At 46.2% G+C, this 24,962-nt stretch overlaps 1 protein-coding gene across 3 annotated transcripts in view; it reads left to right on the forward strand.

Moving 5' to 3' along the window:
- The window catches only part of LOC125132690 (zinc finger protein 665-like), a 49,087-nt gene extending 46,044 nt beyond the window's left edge, over window positions 1-3,043 (forward strand). For 2 of the 3 annotated variants that reach the window (XM_047790322.1, XM_047790323.1), the window contains exon 4: window positions 873-3,043. In XM_047790322.1, coding sequence (XP_047646278.1) covers window positions 873-2,461 — 1,589 coding nt within the window. In that variant the 3' untranslated portion in view covers window positions 2,462-3,043. The remainder of the gene's footprint in view (window positions 1-872) is intronic. The other variant, XM_047790324.1, reaches the window with a different exon arrangement.
- The last annotated feature ends 21,919 nt before the right edge of the window (window positions 3,044-24,962 follow it).

Raw genomic sequence — 24,962 nt, forward strand, 5'->3', positions numbered from 1 at the left:
TGACTCAGATTCGATGGCTGGCCTGCAAACTCCATATGCCATGGGGCAGCTGAAAAAGAAAAAAAAAGTTCTCCGTTTCCTCTGTCCTATATTTGGTTCCCATTTTGAACCTGCCACTCGTTGAGATTATTCACTGAGTAAGCCAGTTATGGATTAGTTATTGTCGGGTTTTTTAGCATGCATTTACATTTAGTAAGAATGCACTGTATATGTATAGGATAATATTATTTTCTCCTCAATTATGAGGCACCAGTATATTTAATAGTGATTGGTATGTGCTTTGGGGTCCTGTGATAGCTAACAGAAGTTTTAGCTTTCAAACAATAGCTAAATTGTTATCAATGTGTTTTTGTCATAGGCTGTTTGAAAGTTGGATGCCCCAAAATTAGACAGATTACCTCTGATCACTTTGTCTTTAGTAAAGAATCATTCCTTTTATGTTTCATAAAGGTTTTAATAATATGATTGGGACGCTTCATAACCCTGTTTGGTGTAAGAACTAATTTCGGTGTGATATCATGCATTTAACATGAGATATTTACTTTTCTTTTTTTTTTTTTGTCTTTTGACTCTGGTTTTTTAGGGCTGCACCCATAGCATATGGAGATTTCCAGGCTAGGGGTCCAATCGGAGCTGTAGCTGCCGGCCTACACCACAGCCACAGCAACACGGGATCCCAACCACATCTGTGACTCACACCATAGCTCACGGCCATGCTGGACCCTTAACCCACGGAGCAAGGCCAGGGATCGAACCCATGCCCTCATGGATACTAGTCGGGTTCATTAACCCCTGAGCCACAAAAGGAACTTTGAAATACATACTTATGAGTTCTAATGAATAGTATACTTACGGTTCCTTGTATCTTGTAGGGATCCCTCACATACCTGTGATCAAGAAATTACAAGCCCAGGCGCACACAGACAGAGACGTATGCCAGGCAGTGATGCTGGGAGGACATGAACGGAATGAAGTCAACCATTTTCACCTCAGGGAAATTCAAACACATGCCTTTGAGTCTCAGCAAAGCGATGAGGAAAGAAATGACAGAGGAAACCCTACAACCCATAACGAACATCTCCCTGATAAGGGAGATGGACATGGTAGAAGCGCCGCTATTGGAAACAGACTGGCATCAAGCTTTTGGGATGAACTGCGTATTTTTCACAATGAAGAGACTCTTGCTGAAGTTAATCAGGCTGACAAGCGTGTCAACGTCCGTGCCTCATTTTCATCATTGCAGGCTTTTTCTCCCAGTGTCGAAACCCGCATTCCTCGTCCACCTGAGCAGGACCTTCTGCACCCTTCAATGCTGGCACGAGAGCAACGGGAACACGGGGAAAGCCCTTACAAACATAATCCGTGCGGGGAAACATTTCCTCGGGGCTGGAACCCCCCTCGACGTCAGGTGAGCCATACGGGAAAGAAAGTATATAATTGTGATGTATGTTGCAGAATCTTTCATCGAGATTCAGACCTTGCACTTCATCAGAGAACTCATAGCGGGGAGAAGCCTTCCAAACATAGCAAAGGTGTCACAACCCTTCCTCATGGCTCCCACATCCCGGGACCTCCAAGAATCCCAGCAAACGAGAATTTCTATAAATGCGATGTGTGTGCAAAAGCGTTCACTCAGAGCTCCTACCTTGCCATCCACCAGAGAATTCACACTGGGGAGAAGCCGTACAAATGCAGCGACTGCGGCAAGGTCTTTAGTCAAAACTCCTACCTGGCGAAGCACCGCAGAATTCACACTGGAGAGAAGCCGTACAAGTGTCACGAGTGCGGCAAGGCCTTCAGTCAAAAAGGAAACCTGGCGAGTCACTGGAAGATCCACACGGGGGAGAAGCCGTACAAGTGTCACGAGTGCGGCAAGGTCTTCAGTCAGAGATCGACCCTGGTGAGCCATCAGATAATCCACACCGGCGAGAAACATTACAGGTGCAACGAGTGTGGCAAAACCTTTTATTTTGCCTCGCACCTCATTCAGCACCAAACCATCCACTCGGGAGATAAGCCCTATAAATGCGACGTGTGCGGAAAAGTCTTTGGCCAGAACTCCTACCTTGCCATCCATCGGCGGATTCACACGGGCGAGAAGCCCTACCAGTGCCAAGACTGCGGCCGAATCTTCAATCACAGCTCCAACCTCAAGCGACATCGGATAACCCACACCGGCCAGAAACTGTGCAAATGCGATGTGTGCGGCCGAGTCTTCAGCTACAACTCCTACCTTACAATCCACCAGCGCGTGCACACAGGCGAGAAGCCTTACAAGTGTCACGCCTGCGGCAAAGTCTTCAATCGGAATTCAAATCTGACCATCCACCAGCGGGTCCACACCGGGGAGAAACCGTACGCGTGTTCTGAGTGCGGCAGCTGCTTCAGTCGCAAGGCCTACCTCACAAAGCATCAGAGTGTTCACACTAAGCCCAGACCTTGTGCAGGTAAAGACTGTTGAAACGCCCTCCCTCAGCTCAGCCCTCACTGCACACCCGGTAACACGTATAACGGGGTCCATATTAACGTGATGTATGGGGGGGAGGCCATCCTTCAAAATCGCCCCTTCCTTTTTTTTAATATTTATTTCTGTGGATTTTTTGCTGTGGCATGCAGCAGCGTGATGTGGCCTCTTAGTTCCCAGACCAGGGACTGAACTCTGGCCACAGGGCTGAGAGCGCTGAGTCCTAACCACTATATGTACAGAGAACGCCCAACGTTGACACTGCCGCTCTCTTTTTTTTTTTTTTTTTTTGGCCCATGCCCTCGGCTGTAGACGTTTCTGGGCCAGGGGTTGAAACCACGCCGTAGCAGGGACCCAGAGCCACAGCGGTGGCAATGCCAGCTTTTTAACCTGCGGAGCCACCAGGGAGCTCCCAAAATTAACACTTCAGATTCATGGGAGCTTCATGGTGGGGAGGTATTATGCAAATGCCGCAAGTGTGGCCAAGCCTCACTTACCATCAGATAATCCACACTGGGCAGAAACCGTAAAAATATATTCATGCATTGAATGTGTCACAGTCTTTTTTTGTTTGTTTGTTTTTTAGGGCCGCACCTACGGCATAAGGAGGTTCCCAGGCTAGGGGTCCATTCGGAGCTACAGCCGCTGACCTACACCACAGCAACACAGGATCCAAACCGTGTCTGCGACCTACACCACAGCTCATGGCAATGCTGGATCCTTCACCCACAGAGTGAGGCGAGGGAATCGAACCCACAACCTCCTGGTTCCTAGTGGGATTCATTTCTGCTGCGCCACAGCGGGAACTCCGAATGTGTCAAAAAGTCCTTAGCCAAAATTCACAGCTTAAGGTCCACCAAAAATTGATCCTGGAGAGAAACTTGACAACTCCTATGAGTGACAAATCGCTCCGTGTCCTTTTCAGCCTGCCTTAGCCTCAGGTACTCCATGTCGGTGAGGGAATTGAAGCAAAGGTGTTAGCAAATGCCCTCATCTTAGGCATCATTGAAGAAAATCATCCTGGAGAGAAATCGGAGAGGTGTATTTAGAAGCACCAGGCATTTAGATAAGGAATTTACTCACCAAAGAATTCACTCTGGAGATGACCTTACAAATGCCTTGAATGGGAGAAACCTTTACTCAGGGCCCACATTCCGCCAAAATCAGGTAATCCATACTGGGCAGAACGTGACAGATGTCCTGAACATGGCAACATTTCAAATTAGTGTTCACTTGTCACTAGATACAGGATTTTTTTTTTTTTTTTTCTGGGCATGGCACTGCCTTGTGGGATCTCAGTTCTCTGACCAGGGATTGAACCTGAACCCCGGCAGTGAGAGCACAGAATCCTAACCACTAGACCACCAGGGAACTCTGAGGCATGGGACTATGACATGTGTGGCAAGGATTTTTACCCCGAGAACACAAGATAAGAACATACTGGAGTGATTCTTTTAAAATGCAGTGACGGGGGCAAAATCTTTACTTTGAGGTCACGTTTCAGGCAACAGCGGAGAGCTCACTGAACCACACAAGTCTGTGGGCAGAGGCTTTACCCCAGCCTCATAATTCACTAGACTCCTCAATATTCATCTTCAAGAGAAACTACACAATCTAATGTGTGTTCCAGGGCTTGTACCTGAAGATTCAATGACAGTAACATAGAAGATTGATTTTGGAGGGCAGTGTTGCAGACGTTGCTAAAAGTTTTGGTCGAGTTATCTACACCTTTGGTGTAGTGACAGAATTCATACAGGTCAGAAACTATGGAGATTAACTGAACATGGGAAGAATTTGATGAAATGATGCCCCCTGAGATTTCATCACAGAACTCATATTAGGGAGAATGCTTCTAAATGTATTGAATTAGGTAAAAAAAAAAATTGTTCTTTTTTGCTTTTTAGGGCCACACCTGCAGCATATGGAAGTTCCCAGGCTAAGAGTCGAATCTGAGCTGTAGCTGCGGGTCTGTGCCACAGCTACAGCAAGACCAGATCCGAGCCTCATCTGCCACCTATACCACAGCTCATGGCAGATCCTTATTAACCCACTGAGCGAGGCCAGGGTTGAACCTGCATCCTCATGGATACTAGTCAGGTTTGTTACTGCCGATCCACAATAGGAACCACCAAGTTTGGCAAATTTTTTTGCCCAATTCTTTTTTTTTTTTTTTTTTTTTTTTTGCTTTTTAAGGATACACCTGCTGCATAGGGAAGTTCCCAGGCTCAGGGTCAAACCGGAGCTGCTGTTACCAGCCACAGCCACAGCAACTCAGAATCTAAGCCATGTTTGTAACCTACACCATGGCTCACAGCAATGCTGGATCCTTAACCCACTGAGTGAGACCAGGGATCAAACCCGCATCCTCATGGATACTAGTCGGGTTCATTTCCTCTGCACCACAACGGGAACTCCTTGCCCAGTTCTTCAATCAGTCTGCATATCAGAATCCATACCAGGATAAATGAGCCTTAGTTCTCATAGATTAATCTGAGACATAACCTAACTGCAGAATCACAAGTCACAGTATGTTAAAACTTCAGGTTGAAAGGTATAAAGAGGAGTATAGCCTTTTTGATAAAACTCGATTAATAGAAAACACAGTGAAGATAACAGGCCATTTACACATATATTCTTCTTCCTGTCGTATACTTAAGTATTATGGGGAGAAAAAAAAGTTCCTGTCATGGCTCAGTGGTTAACAATTCTGACTAGGAACCATGAGGTGGCAGGTTCAATCCCTGGTCTTGCTCAGTGGGTTAAGGATCCGGTGTTGCTGTGAGCTGTGGTGCAGGTTGCAGATGCAGCTCGGATCTGGCGTTGCTGTGGCTGTGGCACAGGCTGGCGGCTACAGCTCCGATTCGACCCCTAGCCTGGGAACCTCCATACGCTGCGGGAGCAGCCCTAGAAAATAAAAAAAAAAAAAAGTTATGGGGGTGTTTTTTTTTTTTCTTTTTGGTCTTTTTAGGGCTGCACTCTCAGCATATGGAGGTTCCCAGGCTAGGGGTCTTAATCGGAGCTGTAGCTGCCGGCCTACACCACAGCCATGCGGGATCCGAGCCACGTCTGACCTCCAGCACAGCTCGCGGCAGCGCCAGATCCTTCACCCACTGCGCAAGGCCAGGGATCGAACCTTCATCCTCATGGATACTAGTCGGGTTCGTTAACCATCAAGCCACTCCGGGAACACCTCAACCTGAAGTTTGAAGTTTCTTGGTCTCAGGCCTTCTCGACAGGCCTTTGACGATGGTCCCGGGGCAGGAGTCAGTGAGGGGCAGGATCTGACTTCTCGAGGGGTGGTACCTTCCCATCCGAGTTCCCTGTGAAAATGAGGAGCCTGTGTTACCAAATGCAGTTGTGTGTGAAGTAGCAGTTGCGGGGGGCAGAGGATAAAATATAAAACTCTGATCGGACTCATCATTTTTATTGCATTCAGGGTCTTTGTCTATGGTCAGGTCACCACAGGTTATAGGACACGGTGCCCCACCAGAGACTGGACAGAGCAGGATGGACCTTAAAGGACTGGACTTGAGAGTGACAGCTTCCTAGGGACCGATTATGTGGTAGGAAAAGGGCGCAGGAACCGTTGGTCACTTTCTTCATTGCATGGGAATAGGTGTGTTTGCATCCGTGTTTGCTGAGCAGTTAGTCCTTGGAATTGAAGAGAGAGCAGTTACCTTGAGCAAAAAATTGAATTACTAGGTGGTGAGGCTTAGTGGAGGATACGCTTAAGGTTTTCTTTTTTTTTTTAAGGGCCTCACCTGCGTTAGGGGTTGAACCAGAGCTGCAGCTGCTGGCCTAGGCCACAGCCAGAGCCACAGCAACACAGGATCTGAGCCTCATCTGCGACCTACACCACAGCTCACAGCAACGCCGAACCTTAACCCACTGAGCGAGGGCAGGGATCAAACCCACATCCTCATGAATGCTAGTTGAGTTCTTAACCCACTGTGCCACAGTGGGAACTCCCGGAATAGGATTCTTTACTAAAGAAAGAATGATTCCCAAGCTTAAGGTTTGAACTTCCAGATTGTCTCAAAGGAAGGAGCCCTCAGGCTTTTTTATCAGCTTGTCTAGATAGGCTGAACAGTAGGGATTTTTTTGAGAATAAAAGGTGTCAATAGACAGACATCAAAAAATAGAATCAGGGAGTTCCCGTTGTGGCTCAGTAGTTAACGAATCCACCTAGGAGCCATGAGGTTGTTGAGTTTGATCCCTGCCCTTGCTCAGTGGGTTAAGGATCCAGTGTTGCCACGAGCTATAGTGTAGGCCGCAGACTCGGCTCGGATCCTGCGTTGCTGTGTCTCTGGTGTAGGCGGGCTGCTACAGCTCCAATTAGACCCCTAGCCTGGGAACCTCCATGTGCCACAAGTTCGGCCCTAGAAGAGGCAAAAAAAAAAACCCCCAGAAATAAATAAATAGAATCAGGAGTTCCCTTGGCTCAGTAGTTAACACCACTAGTATCCATGAGAATGTGGGTTCTATCCCCAGCCTTTCTCAGTGGATTAAGGATCAGGTGTTGCCATGAGCTGTGGTGTAGGTTGCAGACTTGGCTAGGATCCTGTGTTGCTGTGGCTGTGGTGCAGGCTGGCAGCTACAGCTCCGAATCAACCCTTAGCCTGGGAACTCCCATATGCCTCAGGTGCATCCCTAAAAAGACAAAAAAAAAGAACCAGACTCTTTAATAAACCCTGACTGTTCACTGTTGAAATTCCTGATTTTTTTTTCATTTTTTAAAGTTTTATTGACGTACAGTTGATTTATAATGTGATGATTTCTTCTGTACAACAACATGATTCAATGATGCATGTAGAAATTCCCGACTTTTTGATTTGGAAAACCACACTTTTCTTCATGCTGTTAATTTACTACATTTCTTTTCCTGCCTACGCATATATGCCATTGTATGATTCTTGAAAATACGATTCTTGAAAATGCTTGTAAAATACTATTTATATAAATGGCCAGAAATATTTTTATCCTAGTTTAATGAAAATTAATGTTTGAAATTGTTTATTACATATCCTAAGCAGTTTATTCAAAGAGCAATTTCCCACATGCTATTAAAATGTCAATTTCAAATTGTGATAGTAAGCAGTGTGTTACATTGTTTATTTTTCTACTCTAATAAAATGTTTAGCCATATTTTTTTCTGCCACGTATCTTTCTCCTGTTTTACAGCAAGGGGTCTTTGGGGGATCTCTTGCGACATCATAATGCACACAAGGCAATGACAGGGCAAGGAGCTGAACCATAAACATGAAAAATGGTTCCTTGAGGGCTTTTGTTCAGTGAAAGAGGTGGAATGGCAAGACGGTAACACGAAATCTTTCTCGTGGGAATTGGCTAGTATCGGGTTCTTGGAAATCAAATGCGTTAAGTTGAAGAAACATGTAATGAAGTGATGGAGTTCCCGTCATGGCTTAGTGGTTAAGGAATCCGACTAGGAACCAAGAGGTTGCGGGTTCGATCCCTGACCTTCCTCAGTGGGTTAAGGATCTGGCGTTGCCATGAGCTGCAGTGTAGGTTGCGGATGAGCACAGATCCCGCATTGCTGTGACTGTGGTGTAGGCCGGCGGCTACATCTCCAATTGGACCCCTAGCCTGGGAACCTCCATATGCCGAGGGAGCGGCCCTAGAAATGGCAAAAAGACAAAAAAAAAAAAAAAAGAAAGAAACATAGTGAAGTGAGTGAAATGACAAGGGTGAATGAGATAAACCCTGAAGTTCCAAGTACAGTTTGTGACAAGGAGACAGTCTCCTTTGCCAAATTCCTGCCAGCCCCTCTGCCAGTTCCCAGTGACGAATTCACACTCGGAGCCAGAGGATCTTGCAGAGAAAATGAGATTTGTGGAGTTCCCGTCGTGGCGCAGTGGTTAACGAATCCGACTAGGAACCATGAGGTTTCGGGTTCGATCCCCAGCCTTGCTCCGTGGGTTAAGGATCCAGGGTTGCCGTGAGCTGTGGTGTAGGTTGCAGACACGGCTCGGATCCCACATTGCTGTGGCTGTGGTGTAGGCTGGTGGCTGCAGCTCCGTTTCGACCCCTAGCCTGGGAATCTCCATATGCCACAGGAGCGGCCCAAGAAATGGCAAAAAGACAAAAAAAAAAAAAAGAAAATATTTGTCCTATTTGTTGCACGACAACTTACAGCCAATATTCTCTGCTTAGGATTTGTTCCCACCCAGAACAATGTGTTTTTTATTGATAAGTGATCTTGATTTTCATTTGGATTATCTTTAATATCAATACTTTCTAGGATTTATTTCTGTTGCTGATAATCTTGTGATGAATTTTTGAATCTTTGTGGAGATTATTACGTTTTGTTGGGGTTTTTTGTCTTTTTAGGGCGGCCACGGCATGTGGAAGTTCCCAGGCTAGGGATAGAATCCGAGCTACAGCTGCCGGTCTACACCACAGCCACAGCAACAGGGGATCCGAGTTGAGTCTGTGACCTACACCACAGCAATGCTGGATCCTTGAACCACTGAGCAAGGCCAGGGATCAAACCCGCAACCTCACAGATACTAGTCGGATTTGTTTCCACTGCAACGCAATGGGAGCTCCTATTATTTTAAACAAGGAGCCAGATCGTGGGTGGTCTTGTAGGCCATCGTGAGGAGTGTGATGGAAAGCCACAGGAGGGTGGACATTGTTAGCATTTGTTGTTTTATTTTTATTTTTTGTTGTTTTGGCCACATACCCACTGCATGTGGAAGTTCACCGGCCAGATACTGAATCTGGGCCACAGCAGTGAAAGCACCAAATCCTAACCACTAGACCACCAGGGAACTCCTTCACATCAACTCACTCGTTCGTGTTTGTTTGTTTGTTTGTTTTTGCCTTTTATAGAGCTGCTCTGCAGCATATGGAGGTTCCCAAGCTAGGGATCTAATCGGAGCTGTAGCTGCTGGCCTACACCACAGCCCCAGCAACTCGAGATCCGAGCCACGTCTGTGACCTACACCGCAGCTCACAGCAACACTGGATCCTTAACCCACTGAGCGAGGTCAGAGACTGGACCCGCCACCTCATGGTTCTTAGTCAGATTCGTTAACTACTGCGCCACACGAAACTCCATCAACTCACTTGTTCATTATGTTTATTTTTCTTTCTTTTTTTTCTGTTAACTTTGTCTAATTTTGTATCCTGGTGGTACTGACCTCGTGGATTTAGTTGACAAGTGCTCCCTCCTGTTCTTTGCTTACAGGCAAATGCTATAGAATTACTGTAAGTCTTTCTTTGTAAATTCGAATTGTCTGAGGCCATTGTTGTGACTTTGTTACATTAGCTTTTATAAACTACAGCCTCTGTGTGTCGACTGTTGAGCAACAACTCAACACAAAGACTGCAAGGGAAAGTGAACTGGAGACGTTTGTTACTCACAGATCCTGGAGGAGATGTAAGGTAAGACTGGAGGCAGCAGGTCAGAAGTCCAGGCAGGATCCAAGCAGAGAACACAGGGCAGGCCTTTTATTAGTGTCCATGAATGGGCTGCTGTAGTGTCTGGAGCTGAGGCTGGATTGGTCAAACAAACCATAAAATAAAATAAAAGTAGGAATTGGTAAGCTTCAGTGGGAGAATGGGAGTCATATTCAAAGAAGAACTTGGGGAGCTCCCAGCATGGCTCAGCGGTCAACGAATCTGACTGGCATCCACGAGGACACAGGTTTGATCCCTGACCTTGCTCAAGTGGGTTAAGGATCTGGTGTGCCATGTGATGTGGTGTAGGTCGAAGATGCGGCTCAGATCCTGTGTTGCTGTGGCTGTGGTGTAGGCTGGCAGCTACAGCTCTGATTCAACCCCTAGCCTGGGAACCTCCGTATACTGAGGGTGCGACCCTAAAAACATAAATAAAAATTTTAAAAAATTGGAGTTCCCATTATGGCGCAGTGGTTAACAAATCCAACTGGGAACCATGAAGTTGCGGGTTCGATCCCTGGCCTTGCTCAGTGGGTTGAGGACCCGGCATTGCCATGAGCTGTGGTGTAGATTGCAGACGCGGCTCAGATCCCGAGTTGCTGTCTCTGGCGTAGGTCGGTGGCTACAGCTTCAATTGGACCCCTAGCCTGGGAACCTCCACCTGCCACGGGAGCAGCCCAAGAAAAGACAAAAAGGCAAAAAAAAAAAAAAGAACTCGGAAGGCCTGGGGTGATGGGAAGTGTTGTTATTTCAAGGGCAGTTCAGGGAGTCATCCTGTTACCTAGGATGTGCTGTCAAGGCCAAGGCTAGTAGTGTCAGCTCAAGACTCCTGCGGGCCACATGGCCACACCAAATAGATGCTGAAACAGCCCTATTATGGAATAGATTAAACTCTCCAAGCCACTGTCTCTGATTACCGGGTTCTTTTTTGGGTGGTGGGCATTTGCAAATTATAAGTTTATTTTTGCAATTCAGTGATCTGTCTCACTTTGGCAATTTGTTGTGAATTATTTTTTTCATGGAATCAGTCCGTTTCATTTTCGTTTTTCACTATAATTTTGTAGATTCTTTTTTGGCCACCCCACCGCATATGAAGTTCCTGGGCCAGGGATCAGTTCCAGGCCATATTTGCAGCCTAGCAACGTTAGCCTGCTGTGCCAGGGCGGGGATTGAACCTGAATCCTGGTGCCTCAGAGACTCTGTGGATCCCATCTCGCCACAGTGGGAACTCCAAATTATGTAGACTTTTTTTTTTTTTTTTTTTTTTTTTTTACTTCTTAGGGCTGCTCCCATGGCATGTGGAGGTTCCCAGGCTAGGGATCAAATCTGACCTACAGCTGCCAGCCACAGCCACAGCAATGCAGGATCTGAGCCACATCTTCGACCTACACCACAGCTCACGGCAACGCTGGATCCTCAACCCACTGAGGGAAGTTAGGGATCGAACCTGCAACCTCATGGTTCCTAGTCAGATTTGTTTCCGCTGTGCCACGACAGGAACTCCCAAATTCTGTAGATTTTTAATTGTTCTTTTCTACAGTGTCTGCAGATTCTGCAATGATACTCCCTATTTGTTTATTTATTGTCTTTCTAGGGCCACACCTTTGGCATATGGAGGTTCCCAGGCTAGGAGTCCAATCGGAGCTGTAGTTGCTGGCCTACACCACAGCCACAGCGACACGGGATCCTTAGCCCACTGAACGAGGCCAGGGATCAAACCTGCATCCTCGTGGATACTGGTCAGACTTATTTCCGCTGAGCCATGACAGGAGCGCCCCTATTTTATTTCATATCTTTCATTTTATTTCGTGTCAACAAAGGCGGGAACAATCATTTTGGTTATAGAAGCTGCAGTTATCATATATTGTCATATTATTTCCAATCATTTATCACCTGCCAGTGAGATAATGCTTGTCTGTCCAGTGATAACAAGCTTGGCCACTTGACTTAGGCAACCCTTCCCTCCCTTTAATACGACCTCTCTTCCTTGCCCGTTTTAGGCACACTTGGCCTTTCAAGTGCCCGGGCCAGTGTGGTGTGCGCAGAATGGCAGAATTCAACTTGAAATGGAAGCTTCCGGAGTTTTTGCTTTCTCTTCTCCCTGCTGCAAGAATTGTCTTGGATAGACTGAGATTTTACCCTGAATGTCAGAACTGAATTATAGAAACACATAAAAGGTGAATAATGATATAATATGAGGAAGCAATAAATGTTTGTTGTTGTAAGCCTTCGAGAATTGAGTAATACTTGTTACACAGAGCAAAGCTTGTAAAAAGGTGAGAAGTACACTTTCAGTGACTTTTCTTTTTTCACACTCACCTTAACCTCCCAAAGACAAGGTTCGAAAGGAGAACTCATTATTTCCAGTAATCTTTTAAATCTTGATTTCAAGAATTCCCTTCCTAGGAGTTCCCGTCATGGCACAGCAGAAACGAATCTGACTAGGAACCATGAAGTTGAGGGTTCGATCCCTGACTTCACTCAGTGGGTTAAGGATCCGGTGTTGCTGTGAGCTGTGGTGTAGGTCACAGATGTGGGTTAGATCCGGTGTTGCTGTGGCTCTGGCGTAGGCCGGTGGCTGCAGCTCTGATTCGACCCCTAGCCTAGGAACCTCCATATGCCATGGGCGTGGCCCTAAAAAGCCAAAAAGAGACGAAAAAAAAAATTCCCTTCCTAAATTATTACCTTCCTTTCTTTCAGTATATATTGTCTCTTCCATTAGAATATCCACTTAGTTTTAATTCCACTACATATGTATTACTCTCTTTGTCTAACTACAGTCAGTTGACCATGGCTTTTCAGTTTTGACACTTCCAACTGGTTTATCATGATGTTTGTAAATAACCTCACTAAAATTGTCCTGTTAACATGATGCTCTCTTCACTTGAGGAAGGAAGCCTCATAACTACATGAGCTCAAAACTACTACAAACCAGAAGTTAACACCGAGGGCCAAAATACCAAGCGTGAAAGAAATGAAAGAGCCCTAAGGCTTTTCATGTTTTGTGAAATTGCTGTTCCTTTTTTTTTTTTTGTCTTTTTGTTGTTGTTGTTATTGTTGTTGTTGCTATTTCTTGGGCCGCTCCCGAGGCATATGGAGGTTCCCAGGCTAGGGGTCGAATCGAAGCTGTAGCCACCGGCCTACGCCAGAGCCACAGCAATGCGGGATCCGAGCTGCGTCTGCAACCTACACCACAGCTCACGGCAACGCCAGATCGTTAACCCACTGAGCAAGGGCAGGGACCGAATCCGCAACCTCATGGTTCCTAGTCGGATTCGTCAACCACTTCACCACGACGGGAACTCCTGCTGTTCCTTTCTGATGAATGGTCTTATCAATTCCACATGGTAATTTAATATGAAAATATAATATATTAATATACCTGTTATATTATAACCGAGGGATGTTCAGAATCAGGGAAGCTACCGTAAGAATTTCCTATAGAGCAGTAGAGACTTAAATAGGATTTCTTTGAAACTACAGGATCTATTTACTTAAGGGTAAACACTTAAAATGTTATTTTATCTTTATTTAAAAATATTATTTATTTATGGCCACACCCTCATCATGTGGACGCTTTGGGGCCAGGGATCAAACCTGTGCATTTTATTGTAGACAAATTATGCATAAAAGGAGCATAAGCTAATAGGTCCCTAATGAATTCAGAAAATACTTCTGATTTACTAACCACGGCACAAGATGTTATTTTTTTCTCTTTCTGTATAAAATTGATGGGGCTAATAGTGATCATCCCTATACCCAATAATGTTATGATGAACTGGGGATAACCAATGGTGCTTTGAAGTCCTCTTACTTCCGTCCTAGTTGTTATTTATTTTGGAAACATGCAGGGAGTAGGTTGCAAAAAAGGAGGGGATTTCTTTGTGTCTTTGCAATCTATTAGTGTTGCCTGTGTTCCTTATCACAATCGGTTTCATGATTATTCAGTAATAAAACTTTTTTTTTCCATTTTACATTCATGAAGGAAAAACTCAGGTCAGGAAATTTTTGTTAACTATATTTTTCCCAACAGTGTTTATGTGGAAGAAAGATTTTTTTGGGGGGGGGATAATTTTTTGGGCTCATTTGGCTCAGTTACTGTGCACTAGTTTAGGTTCAATACATCCTCAATGAGTGCTCACTGCAGGATTACATGCAGATGTTGCAGCAGGTGGGTCTGCATGGGAGGCGTTTAAACATAACACCCAGCTCATCCGCATGTGTGTGCTGTTTACATGCACTTCTCTTCCCTAGGTGACAGAATTTAACGATCTTTCATCCCTTTCATAAAAATTTGCCTGTGCCTCACCATCTTATTTCTGTGATGGGGGGATAAACTTTCACATTCCGAAGTCCTCTAGTCTCAGACCCCAGGTCTTGTCTCTGAGTCTCTAGAACTAAGCACAGTGTTGATTTTGGCCTCTTGGTTGAATGTGAACAGAAACAGAAACGCTGATCTATAGGGTGTGAATATGAAAAAGCACCAATTATTGAGGGAGAGTTTTGTATGTCTCATTCTAGTTTGTAATACAGAGAACGGTCTAGTTCTTATTTCTTTAAGCTGTTTAAATGAATTCTAAATTGTTGAAAATGTTCCTGGACCCAACCATTTCTCCACCGGAACCACTTGGAAAACCCAAGCTTCCAGATCTCTGATTTGCTTCCCGCTTCCTCGCAGGACATGCAAGCAAGCTGCTGGCAAAACAGCTTTTTACTAAAACCAATTTCATTTTGAGAGGAAACATCTTAGTTTCCGATGTAAGGGCCACATAATTTTAAGCCTTTACCTTAAAACTTACAGATGGTCACTTAAGGTTTGCAGGTCAAGGTGTTGGGAAAGAACCTTAAGGAGCCCCTGCTCCTGGACTGTCCTGGGCCCGCCCCTCGCCCCGCCCCTCGATCGCCCCGCCCCTCGCCTGTAGCGCGGTCGCCGAAGCCCCGCCTCTTCCCTGTGTGTCCCCTTTCCTCCTGAACCGGAAAAGGAGTCCAGTAAGCTTAGATCACTGTGAGATGTTTCTCTTTTCCGGTGGAGGTCTCAATTCGGTGTTCTCCTTATACTCTTCTCAGGATATTGGGAAAAACTGCCTAGTTTAAACCCCAGCAGCCAGTCCTCCGCCAGTGTAAATCCTGACGACGTCATTACAGCTCAGGTATCTTTTCCTCTGAGTTTGAGTGAGCTCAGGGTGGGTCCCTGCCTTTGCCCCTTGTGCCTCCGGTGCTTGTAGCCCTTGCAGTTCTCCACGCTGTCTGCGTAAAACCATTTACTACCTCCGCACCCCTCATCCCCCTTACAAAGTCCTCTTCCCAGTTCGATCCTCACCCCTAGCCGCGCCCTCCGTTCCTGGAGAGTCGTGTCCATGCCCTGGTCCCAGGACTCTGGAGCCCGCCCTCCTGCGATGCCCTCCCTCCCAGTCCCTCTGTCCTCCTCAGACCCGTCTTTCTGCTCCGCAAGCTTCCTCTTGTGGTCAGCCCTTCCCTTCTGTTGCCCGAACGCGGTCTCTGTCCAGCCAAGACAGAGTTTTGGGTGAAGGAGGGGAAAAAAATAGCTTTATTTCTTTGCCTGGCAAAGGAGGGTCACAGCCAGCTAATGTCCTAAAGATTGTAGCCCTCCCCTCCCCCTCACCTCCCGCCCCAGGGGAGATTTGGATGTGGGTTTGTAATTTGGGAGTAGAGAATAGGGCGGAAGATTAGGATCAGGGTAGAGTCAAACTTGCCTTGTTTTCAAACCTGGTGTTCAGTGGTCTGGTGGTCCTTTTTCTGAATGAGGATGCAGGTTCAATCCCTGGCCTCGGCTCCTTGGGTCCGGGATCTGGTGTTGCCATGAGCTGTGGTTTAGGTCGCAGACGCGGCTTGGATCCCAAGTTGCTGTGGCGGCAGCTGTGGCTCCGATTCGACCCCTAGCCTGGGAACGTCCATGTGGCACAGATGGAACCCTAAAAAAGCAAAAAAAAAAAAAAAAGGCGTGGGGGGGAAATTAAGCCTTGAAAGTCTTGCACGTGATATAATACAGAAATAATTAAAACAGGATCTGCAGGGATCGAGGAACAACATAGGGAGAGGGGCCCTGGATTGCAGTAGGAGGGGGGATATCAATGCTGGGGCACCTTCCAGACCTGGAATGGGGAAAGAGGATAAACCAGTTGGAACCTTGGGCAACAGAGAAACATGGTGCTGGGAGAGAAAGAGAGGAAAACTAGTGATTTTGTTCTCAGAGAATAGGTTCTTGTCTTCTCCCAGAAGGATTTCAGACGGGAGACGGGGAGGTCAAGAAAGCAAGGGGAGTGTTTTTAAGTGATAGAACACTGCCAAAGAGGGACAGGGTAGTAGCTGCACTCAGTTTCTTCTGCAGGCTTTTTATGTGGTCTCTAAAAATGAAGGGGCAGGGGAGTTCCCATTGTGGCTCAGTGGGTTAAGAATCTGTCTAGTATCCATGAGGATGTGTGTTTGATCCCTGGCCTTGCTCAGTAGGTTAAGGTTCTAGCACTGCTCCAAGTTTCAGTGTAGGCTGCAGATTTGACTTGAATCTGGTGTTACTGTGACTGTGGCATAGGCCAGCGGGAACATTTGACCCCTAGCCAGGCAAGGTCCATACACCATGGACACAGCCCTAAAAAGACAAAAAAAAAAAAGGCATAAAAATTTTAAAAAGATACAAATTTTTTGTTTGAATCACTCAGTAACATAATTAGAAAAGATGAATTTTAGAGAGTTTCAAGAAGGAACAATGTACTGAGCTCCCTGGTGGTGCAACAGGTTAAGGATCGGAGTCTTGTCACTGCTGTGGCTTGGGTCCCTTCTGCGTCATGGTGTCTGTCCCTGGGCCTGGGAACTTCCTCATATGGTATGGTTTCAATCCCTGGCAGGAGCAGCCCCAAAAGAATAAAATAAAATACACAGAAAGAATGAACAATATACAAGAGAAATTCTCCCTTTCAGAAGCATGAGAATGTTTCTCTCAGCCCTCACCAAAATATTTTCTACAAAAGTAGAAAAATATCCCATGAGATCCGTGAAAGGTGCATACTGTTTGAGACATGTTTCCCACCACCACCACCCCACACTGGTATGAAGCCTACTTCGATTTAACTTCTAAGTAGGTTTTTGTTTTTCTTTTTCTTTTCATTTTTTAAAGGCCGAACCTATGGTATATGGAAGTTCTCAGGCTAAGGGTCCAATCAGAGCTGCAGCTGCCAGCCTGTGCCACAGCCACAGCAGCTCAGGATCCGAGCGATGTCTGCTACCTACACCACATCTCACTGCAATGCCCCAGATCCTTTCACCCACTGGGCAAGGCCAGGGATCCACAACCAGGACTCCTAAATAGTCGTTTTGGTTTTTTTTTCCAAATGAGGAGGGAAATTATTCTGACCACAGTCAACAGACCATCAGCATTTTCTGTGTAGATACCACTGAACATTCATTAAATCTATCAAATGTTCAGACTCAGAGCAAAAGGCATTTTTTACCCATTTTCACTAAAGTGCGTATTTTTCCTCATAATTAGGCTATTTGTCAGTTTAAAAAAACTCAGGAGTTCCCTTGTGGTACAGAAGGTTAAGGAGCTGACATTGTCACAGCAGCAGCTTGAGTCGTTGCTGTAGCTTACGTTCAATCCCCCACCTGGGAACTTCTACATGCCATGGTCATGGCCAACAAACAAGCAAGCAAACAAAAATCATATCCCTGGAGTTCCCCTCATGGCTCAATGCTTAATAACCTGACTAGGACCCATGAGGATGCAGGTTCGATCCCTGGCCTTGCTCAGTGGGTTAAGGATCCAATGTTCCTGTGACTGTGGCATAAGCCGGCAGCTGCAGCTCCGACTCGACCCCTAGCCTGGGAACCTCCATATGCTGCAGTGTGGCCCTAAAAAGAAAAAAAAAATCTTGTCACCTGTTTTATTTTTTTCTTTTTCTTTGTGTGTGTGTGTTTTATTCCACTGTCCCCTCTTTTATACCCCTGTGCTTTTTTCTCACATATACCCAGGGGTGGAACTGCTAGGTCATAAACTAGTTCTTATTTTTAATTTCCTGAGACAAGTCTTTCCAGTTTTCCACAGTGGTGGCACCAGTTTGCATTGCCACCACCTGATGGAAAGGGTTCCCTTTTCTCCACATCCTTGCTAGTAATTTGTCCTGTGCTCCAGGAAGGTGCTCACTGGAACCTTGGAATATCAAGTTTCCGCAGAGTGTCTTTGTTTTGTTGGGGGCTTGACCACCAAGCAGGCTCACAGTGTAATTTTTGGTTTTGTTTTTTATTTGGTTGCGCCCCTGGCATGTGGAAGTTCCTGCACCACAGCAGTGACCGGAGCCCCTGCAGTGACAATGAGATCCTTAACCTGCTGTGCCACAAGTGAAACTCTATTGTCTTCTTTTTTTTTTTTTTTTTTTTTTTTTGGCTTTTAGGGCCACACCGTCAGCTTACAGAGGTTCCCAGGCTAGGGATCAAACCAGACCTACAGCTGCCAACCTACACCACAGCCACAGCAACACCAGATCCGAGCCGTGTCTGCAACCTACACCACAGCTCACGGCAGTGCCAGATCCTTAACCCAGTGAGCTAGGCCAGGAATCGAACCCACATCCTCGCAGAAACAATATTGGTTCCTTAACTTGCTCGGCCACAATGAGAACTCATGGTCTTAACCTCATGGACCCATTGCACTTGAATGACTCTTCAGTTAATTGATAATTTTGTTCACATATCTCCTTATCACGCCAGCATTTCTCAACACATTGTTTTAGTTAAGACACCATGTCATTTCATCAGTATACCTGTGTGCTTTCATTGCTCTTCTTATCATAATATTTAATTACTTCTGGCTCTCCCTTATGAGAAACAAACTATTTGAAGGCAGGCTATTGATTGTATTGCCTCCTAAATGATCAGTTGCAAGTTATTCCCAACTCACAGAAGGATCGAATTCAATTTAATGAGTGCAGTCAAGATTGCTGGAATGGGGAGTTCCCATCTTGGCTCAGCAATAGCAGATCCAGCTAAGATCCATGAGGATGTGTGTTCGATCCCTAGCTTCAGGGGGTTAAGAATCCAGCCTTGCTGTGAGCTGTGGTGTGATGTAGATCAGATCACAGGCAAGGCTCTGACCCCACATTGTTGTGGCTGGGGTGTAGACTGACAGCTGCAGTTCCAGTTCGACTCCTCTCCTGGGAACTTCCATCGGCTTCAAGTGTGGCCCTAAAAAGCAAATAAAATAAGATAAAATAAAGATTGCTGGAATGTATAAGTTCATAGATCAGTAGGTTACATGGTCGTGGAGACAGGTAATTTTAATTATACATGTTACACTTGATTCCTTACTCCCATAATACAACAACCTAATGTTCTGAACATTTGACACGCTCCGCTATATTTTGTTCACACGTCTGTATTCAAGGCAACATGTGCTAAACAGATCTAACTCATCAACAAGGGAGTGTTTTCATGAATTGTTTTAAAGTCACAAGATTTCGGGAGTTCCTGTCGTGGTGCATCAGAAACAAATCCGACTGGGAACTATGAGGTTGCAGGTTCGATCCCTGGCCTTGCTCAGTGGGTTGAGGATCTGGCATTGCCGTGAGCTGTGGTGTAGGTCACAGATGCGGCTCGGATCCCACGTTGCTGTGACCATGGCCTAGGCCAGCCGCTGTGGCTCTGATTGAACCCCCAGCCTGGGAACCTCCATATGCCGCAGCTGTGGCCCTAAAAAAGCAAAAAATAAATAAAAAATAAAAAGACAAGATTTTGGAGTTCCCGTCATGGCTCAGTGGTTAACGAATCTGACTAGGAACCATGGGGTTGCGGGTTCAATCCCTGGCCTTGCTCAGTGGGTTAAAGATCCTGCGTTGCTGTGAGCTGTGGTGTAGGTTGCAGATGCGGCTCAGATCCTGCGTTGCTGTGGCTCTGGCATAGGCCAACGGCCACAGCTCCAATTCAACCCCTAGCCTGGGAACCTCCATTTGCCGAGGGAGCAGCCCAAGAAATGGCAAAAAGATAAAAAAAAAAAAAAAGTCACAAGATTTTAAATTTAAGATTCTTTCTGAAAGGCTCCATGTTATAACCATCACAAAAGAATAATCGTGTATTTCTCAGGTTGAGCAGTGTTTCTTGGTGGGTGACAGAGCACCTGCCATCAGTGACTGAGAGAAGTAGGAGGTGTGCCATTTCCACATAACAGGAAGTCGAGGGGGTGGAGCGCAGGGTGTCATGGGTCACTTGGCCAGTCCCCTGCCCCTTCTACTAGCCTAGCACTCAGTCTTTGGTGTCCTTGTAGCAGCATGGCTGCTGGATGACTAAGCACTGCCACATCTCCTGGGTCACTGCTGCAGCTTGGGTCACCATTGTGGGGCGGGTTCAATTGCTGGCCAGGAACTTGTGCATGCCATAGGCCTAGCCAAAAGGAGAGAAAGGAACTCGTGCTGGACAGAAACCTTACATAGGTCCTGAGTGTGGCTAATCCTTAAATAACCTTAATTTACCATCAGGTAATCCATACTGGTGAGAGGTATTTTATTTATTATTATTATTTTTTTTTTGTCTTTTTGCCATTTCTTGGGCCGCTCCCGCGGCAAATGGAGGTTCCCAGGCTAGGGGTCTAATCGGAGCTGTGGCCGTTGGCCTACACCAGAGCCACAGCAGGATCTGAGCCGTGTCTGCAACCTACACCACAGCTCACGGCAATGCCAGATCCTTGACCCACTGAGCAAAGCCAGGGTTCAAACCTGAAACCTCATGGTTCCTGGTCAGATTTGTTAACCACTGCGCCATGACGGGAACTCCAGGTGAGAGATTTCAAAGATGTCATGAGGGTGGCAATACCTTTAGCAGACATATATTAGGCTTCTCAAGAAAATTCAGGAGTTCCCGTCGAGGCGCAGTGGTTAACGAATCCAACTAGGAACCATGAGGTTGCGGGTTAGATCCCTGGCTTTGCTCAGTGGGTTAAGGATCCGGTGTTGCCGTGAGCTGTGGTGTAGGTTACAGACACAGCTCAGATCCCGCGTTGCTGTGGCTGTGGCGGAGGCCGACGGCTCCAGCTCTGATTCGACCCCTAGCCTGGGAACCTCCATATGCCGCAGGAGCGGCCCAAGAAATTGAAAAAAACAAATTTTTTTTAGCCCAAATTCTTGCATTTCCTCCTTTCTAGAAAAACATGAAATCATTGATGAAGCCGTCTGCTACCCGTAGAATCTTTCAGGAGACTAGCAGCAACCTTCTGCAACAGCGTGTGTTTGTTTGCGTGTATCCCCCTAAACCAATCTCATATGTAATGACCTTCCCCCACTACCTTTTCAGAGCAGTTCTCCAGAGCGATCTGAGATGCTGTCTCCTGGGCTATAGTCCTCATTTTGCCCCAAATAAAATTCAATTCAGGACTCCAGCGTTGTGGGTTTTTTGTTTGTTTGTTTGTTTGTTTGGCATTTCTTGGGCCGCTCTCGGGGCATATGGAGGTTCCTGGGCTAGGGGTCGAATCGGAGCTGTAGCTGCTGGCCTGCGCCAGAGCCACAGCAACGCAGGCTCCAAGCCGCATCTGTGACCTACACCACAGCTCACAGCAACGCCAGATCCTTAACCCACTGAGCGAGGTCAGAGATCGAACCCGCAACCTCATGGTTCCTAGTCGGATTCGTTAACCACTGAGCCACAACGGGAACTCCTATAGTTGGATTAACGCACTGTGCCTCAGCAGATACTGCAAAAAAATTATTTTTTGGCTTTCTCTCCCTTGGCTGCACCCGAGGCATACACAAGTTCCCTGGCCAGGGCCTGAACTCCCCCCGCAAAGCTGCAATGAAAGCCACAGCAGTGACAACACAGAGCGGTTCCTTAACCCACGGCCACTGTGGAATTCCTTGCTTTCTCTTTTTAGGGTATCGTTAGGGAATGACGGATGCTTGATGAATTTGTTGCACCAATTATTTCAACATATGTACATGAGAACATTATATTATGCCCCTTGAAACTCCTAAATGAAGTATTTCAAGTACATCTCAATAAAACTGGGAAGAAAAAGTTTTGTTTGTTTGTTTTGTGTCTTTCTGTGTTTTTAGGGCAGTACTGCGACATATAGAGGTTCCCAGGCTAGGGGTTCAGTTGGAGCCATAGCCACCAGCCTATACCACAGCCACAGCAACGCAGGATCCAAGCCTCATGTGCCACCCACACGACAGCTCACAGCAACACCAGATCCTTAACCCACTGAGTGAGGCCAGGGACCGAACCTGCATCCTCATGGATGCCAGTTAGGTTTGTTAACCACTGCGCCACTGCTGCACCCGAGGCATATGGAAGCTCCTGGGCTAGTGGTTGAATCAGTTACAGCTGCCGGCCTACCCCACAGCCACAGCAACACCAGATCCAAGCTGCGTCTGTGACCTATACCACAGCTCATGGCAATCCCAGATCCTTAACCCACTGAGTGAGGCCATCAAGTTGCAACCTCATGGTTCCTAATCGGATTCTCTTCTGCCAGGCCACGACAAGAACTCCAGAAGTGATTTTTTTTTGCTTTTTTTTCTCTTTTATATGATTTTTATTTTTTCCATTATACCTGCTTTAAAGTGTGTTTTTTGTTGTTTTTAATTATTTTTTTTCCATTATAGCTGGTTACAGTGTTCTGTTGATTTTCTACTGTACAGCAAGGTGACCCAGTCACACATACACATATACATTCTTTTTTCTCGCATTATCATGCTCCATCATAAGTGACTAGATATAGTTCCCAGGATCTCATTGCTTATCCAAAAAAGGCTTTTAAAAGGCAAGACACATTGGGAAAATTAAAGACTGAACAGTGAAATTTACAATTTCTTAAAAATGAAGGTTTTTTTTTTTCAGAATTAGTGTATTTTAGTTTAGTTTTGAGATTAGGTCATAATCCCACATCAAGCCACTGCCCACTTGGAGACAACTCAAGAGCACAAATGCAAGAAACCTGCTGGCAACAACAGCTGTTTTTTTTTTTCTTTTTTTTTTCCTTTTTTTTGGGAGGGGGCCACACCCTTGGCATATGAAGGTTTCTAGGCTAGGGGTGGAATCAGAGCTACGGCTGCCAGCTTACACCAAAGCTCACGGCAATGCCCGATCCTTAACCCACTGATCGAGGACGGGGATCAAACCTGTGTCCCTATGAACACTAGTCAGATTTGTTTCCACTGAGCCAGGACGGGAACTCCAAAAAGAGCTTTTTACATGATCTTATTTGCAGAGTTCCCGTCGTGGCTCAGTGGTTAACGAATCCGACTAGGAACTATGAGGTTGAGGGTTCAATCCCTGGCCTCGCTCAGTGGGTTAAGGATCCGACGTTGCCATGGTGAAGGCCAGAGGCTGTGGCTTGAATTGGACCCCTGGCCTGTGAATCTCTATATGCCGTGGGTGCAGCCCTAGAAAAGGCAAAAAGAGACCAAAATAAATAAATAAATAAATGATCTTATTTGCAGAATAACAACGGATGCACAAAATTTGAAAACAAACTTAATGGCTACCAAAGCGGGGGTAGAGGGGGGAATAGACAGGAGTTTGGGGTATATGGACTGAGTGCCCAGTGGGGACATGCCCTGTCACACAGGAAACTCTACCCGATATTTTGATTATCTAATAATCATATTAAATAGGGAGAGGGCACGTAGAGCAAGAAGTAAGTTCCTCTCACTACATGGTGCCTGTTCAAGGAAGCATTAGGGAGTTCTTGTGGCTCAGGAGGTTAGGAACCCCACTAGTACCCATGAGGATACAGCTTCCATCCCTGCCCTTGCTCAGTGGGTTGAAGAACAAGTGTTGCTGTGAGCTGCAAAGTAGCAGATTTGTCTTGGAGTCCCCTGTTGCTGTGGCTCTGGTGTAGGCTGGCAGCTGTAGCTTCAGTTTGATCCCTAGTTTGGGAACTTCCATATGCCACAGGTGTGGCCCTAAAGAAGCAAAAGAAAAAGGGGGGACATTAAAAGGGGGTTTCTTCCTTTCTTTTTTTTTTTTTTTTGTTGTCTTTTTGCCTTTTCTAAGGCTGCACCCATGGCATATGGAGGTTCCCAGGCTAGGGGTCAAATCGGAGCTGTAGCTGCCGGCCTACATCACAGCCACAGCAACGCGGGATCCTTAACCCACTGAGCGAGGCCAGGGATACAACCTGCAACTTCATGGTTCCTAGTTGGATTCGTTAACCACTGCGCCACGACGGGAACTCCTAAAAGAGGTTTTCTCTTTTTTTGTCATAGATTTCATTTGTTGTTTCTTTACATATAATTTTTTTGCAGCTTGGAATAAACCTTAGTTCACTTAATTTCTATGTTAATTTAATTTCTTCTAAGCACTTTCTAAAATTTTTATTTTATTTTATTTTTTTGGTCTTTTTGCCTTTTCTAGGGCTGCTCCTGCGGCATATGGAGGTTCCCAGGCTAGGGGTCCAATCAGAGCTATAGTCACCGGCCTATGCCAGAGCCACAACAATGCGGGATCTGAGCCTCGTCTGCAGCCTACACCACAGCTCTTGGCAACGCCGGATCCTTAACCCACTGAGCAAGGCCAGGGATTGAACCCGAAACCTCATGGTTCCTAGTCAGTTTTGTTAACCACTGAGCCACAACAGGAACTCCTAAAATTTTTTATATCTCATGATAATCTCTACTTTTTTTTTTTTGTCTTTTGTCTTGTTGTTGTTGTTGTTGCTATTTCTTGGGCCACTCCCGCGGCATATGGAGGTTCCCAGGCTAGGGGTTGAATCGGAGCTGTAGCCACCGGCCTACGCCAGAGCCACAGCAACTCGGGATCCGAGCCGAGTCTGCAACCTACACCACAGCTCACGGCAAAGCCAGATCGTTAACCCACTGAGCAAGGGCAGGGACCGAACCCGCAATCTCATGGTTCCTAGTCGGATTCGTTAACCACTGCGCCACGACGGGAACTCCTTTTTTTTTTTTTTTTAATAGCCACACCTGAGGAATTCCTGTCGTGGTGCAGTGGAAATGAATCTGAATAGAAACCATGAGGCTACGGGTTCGATCCCTGGCCTTGCTCAGTGGCTTAAGGATCCAGCGTTGCCATGAGCTGTGGTGCAGGTCACAGCTAGGATCTGGCGTTACTGTGGCTG

Source organism: Phacochoerus africanus, chromosome 8 (assembly GCF_016906955.1).
Source record: "Phacochoerus africanus isolate WHEZ1 chromosome 8, ROS_Pafr_v1, whole genome shotgun sequence".
In the NCBI taxonomy this organism is placed as follows: Eukaryota; Metazoa; Chordata; class Mammalia; order Artiodactyla; family Suidae; genus Phacochoerus; species Phacochoerus africanus.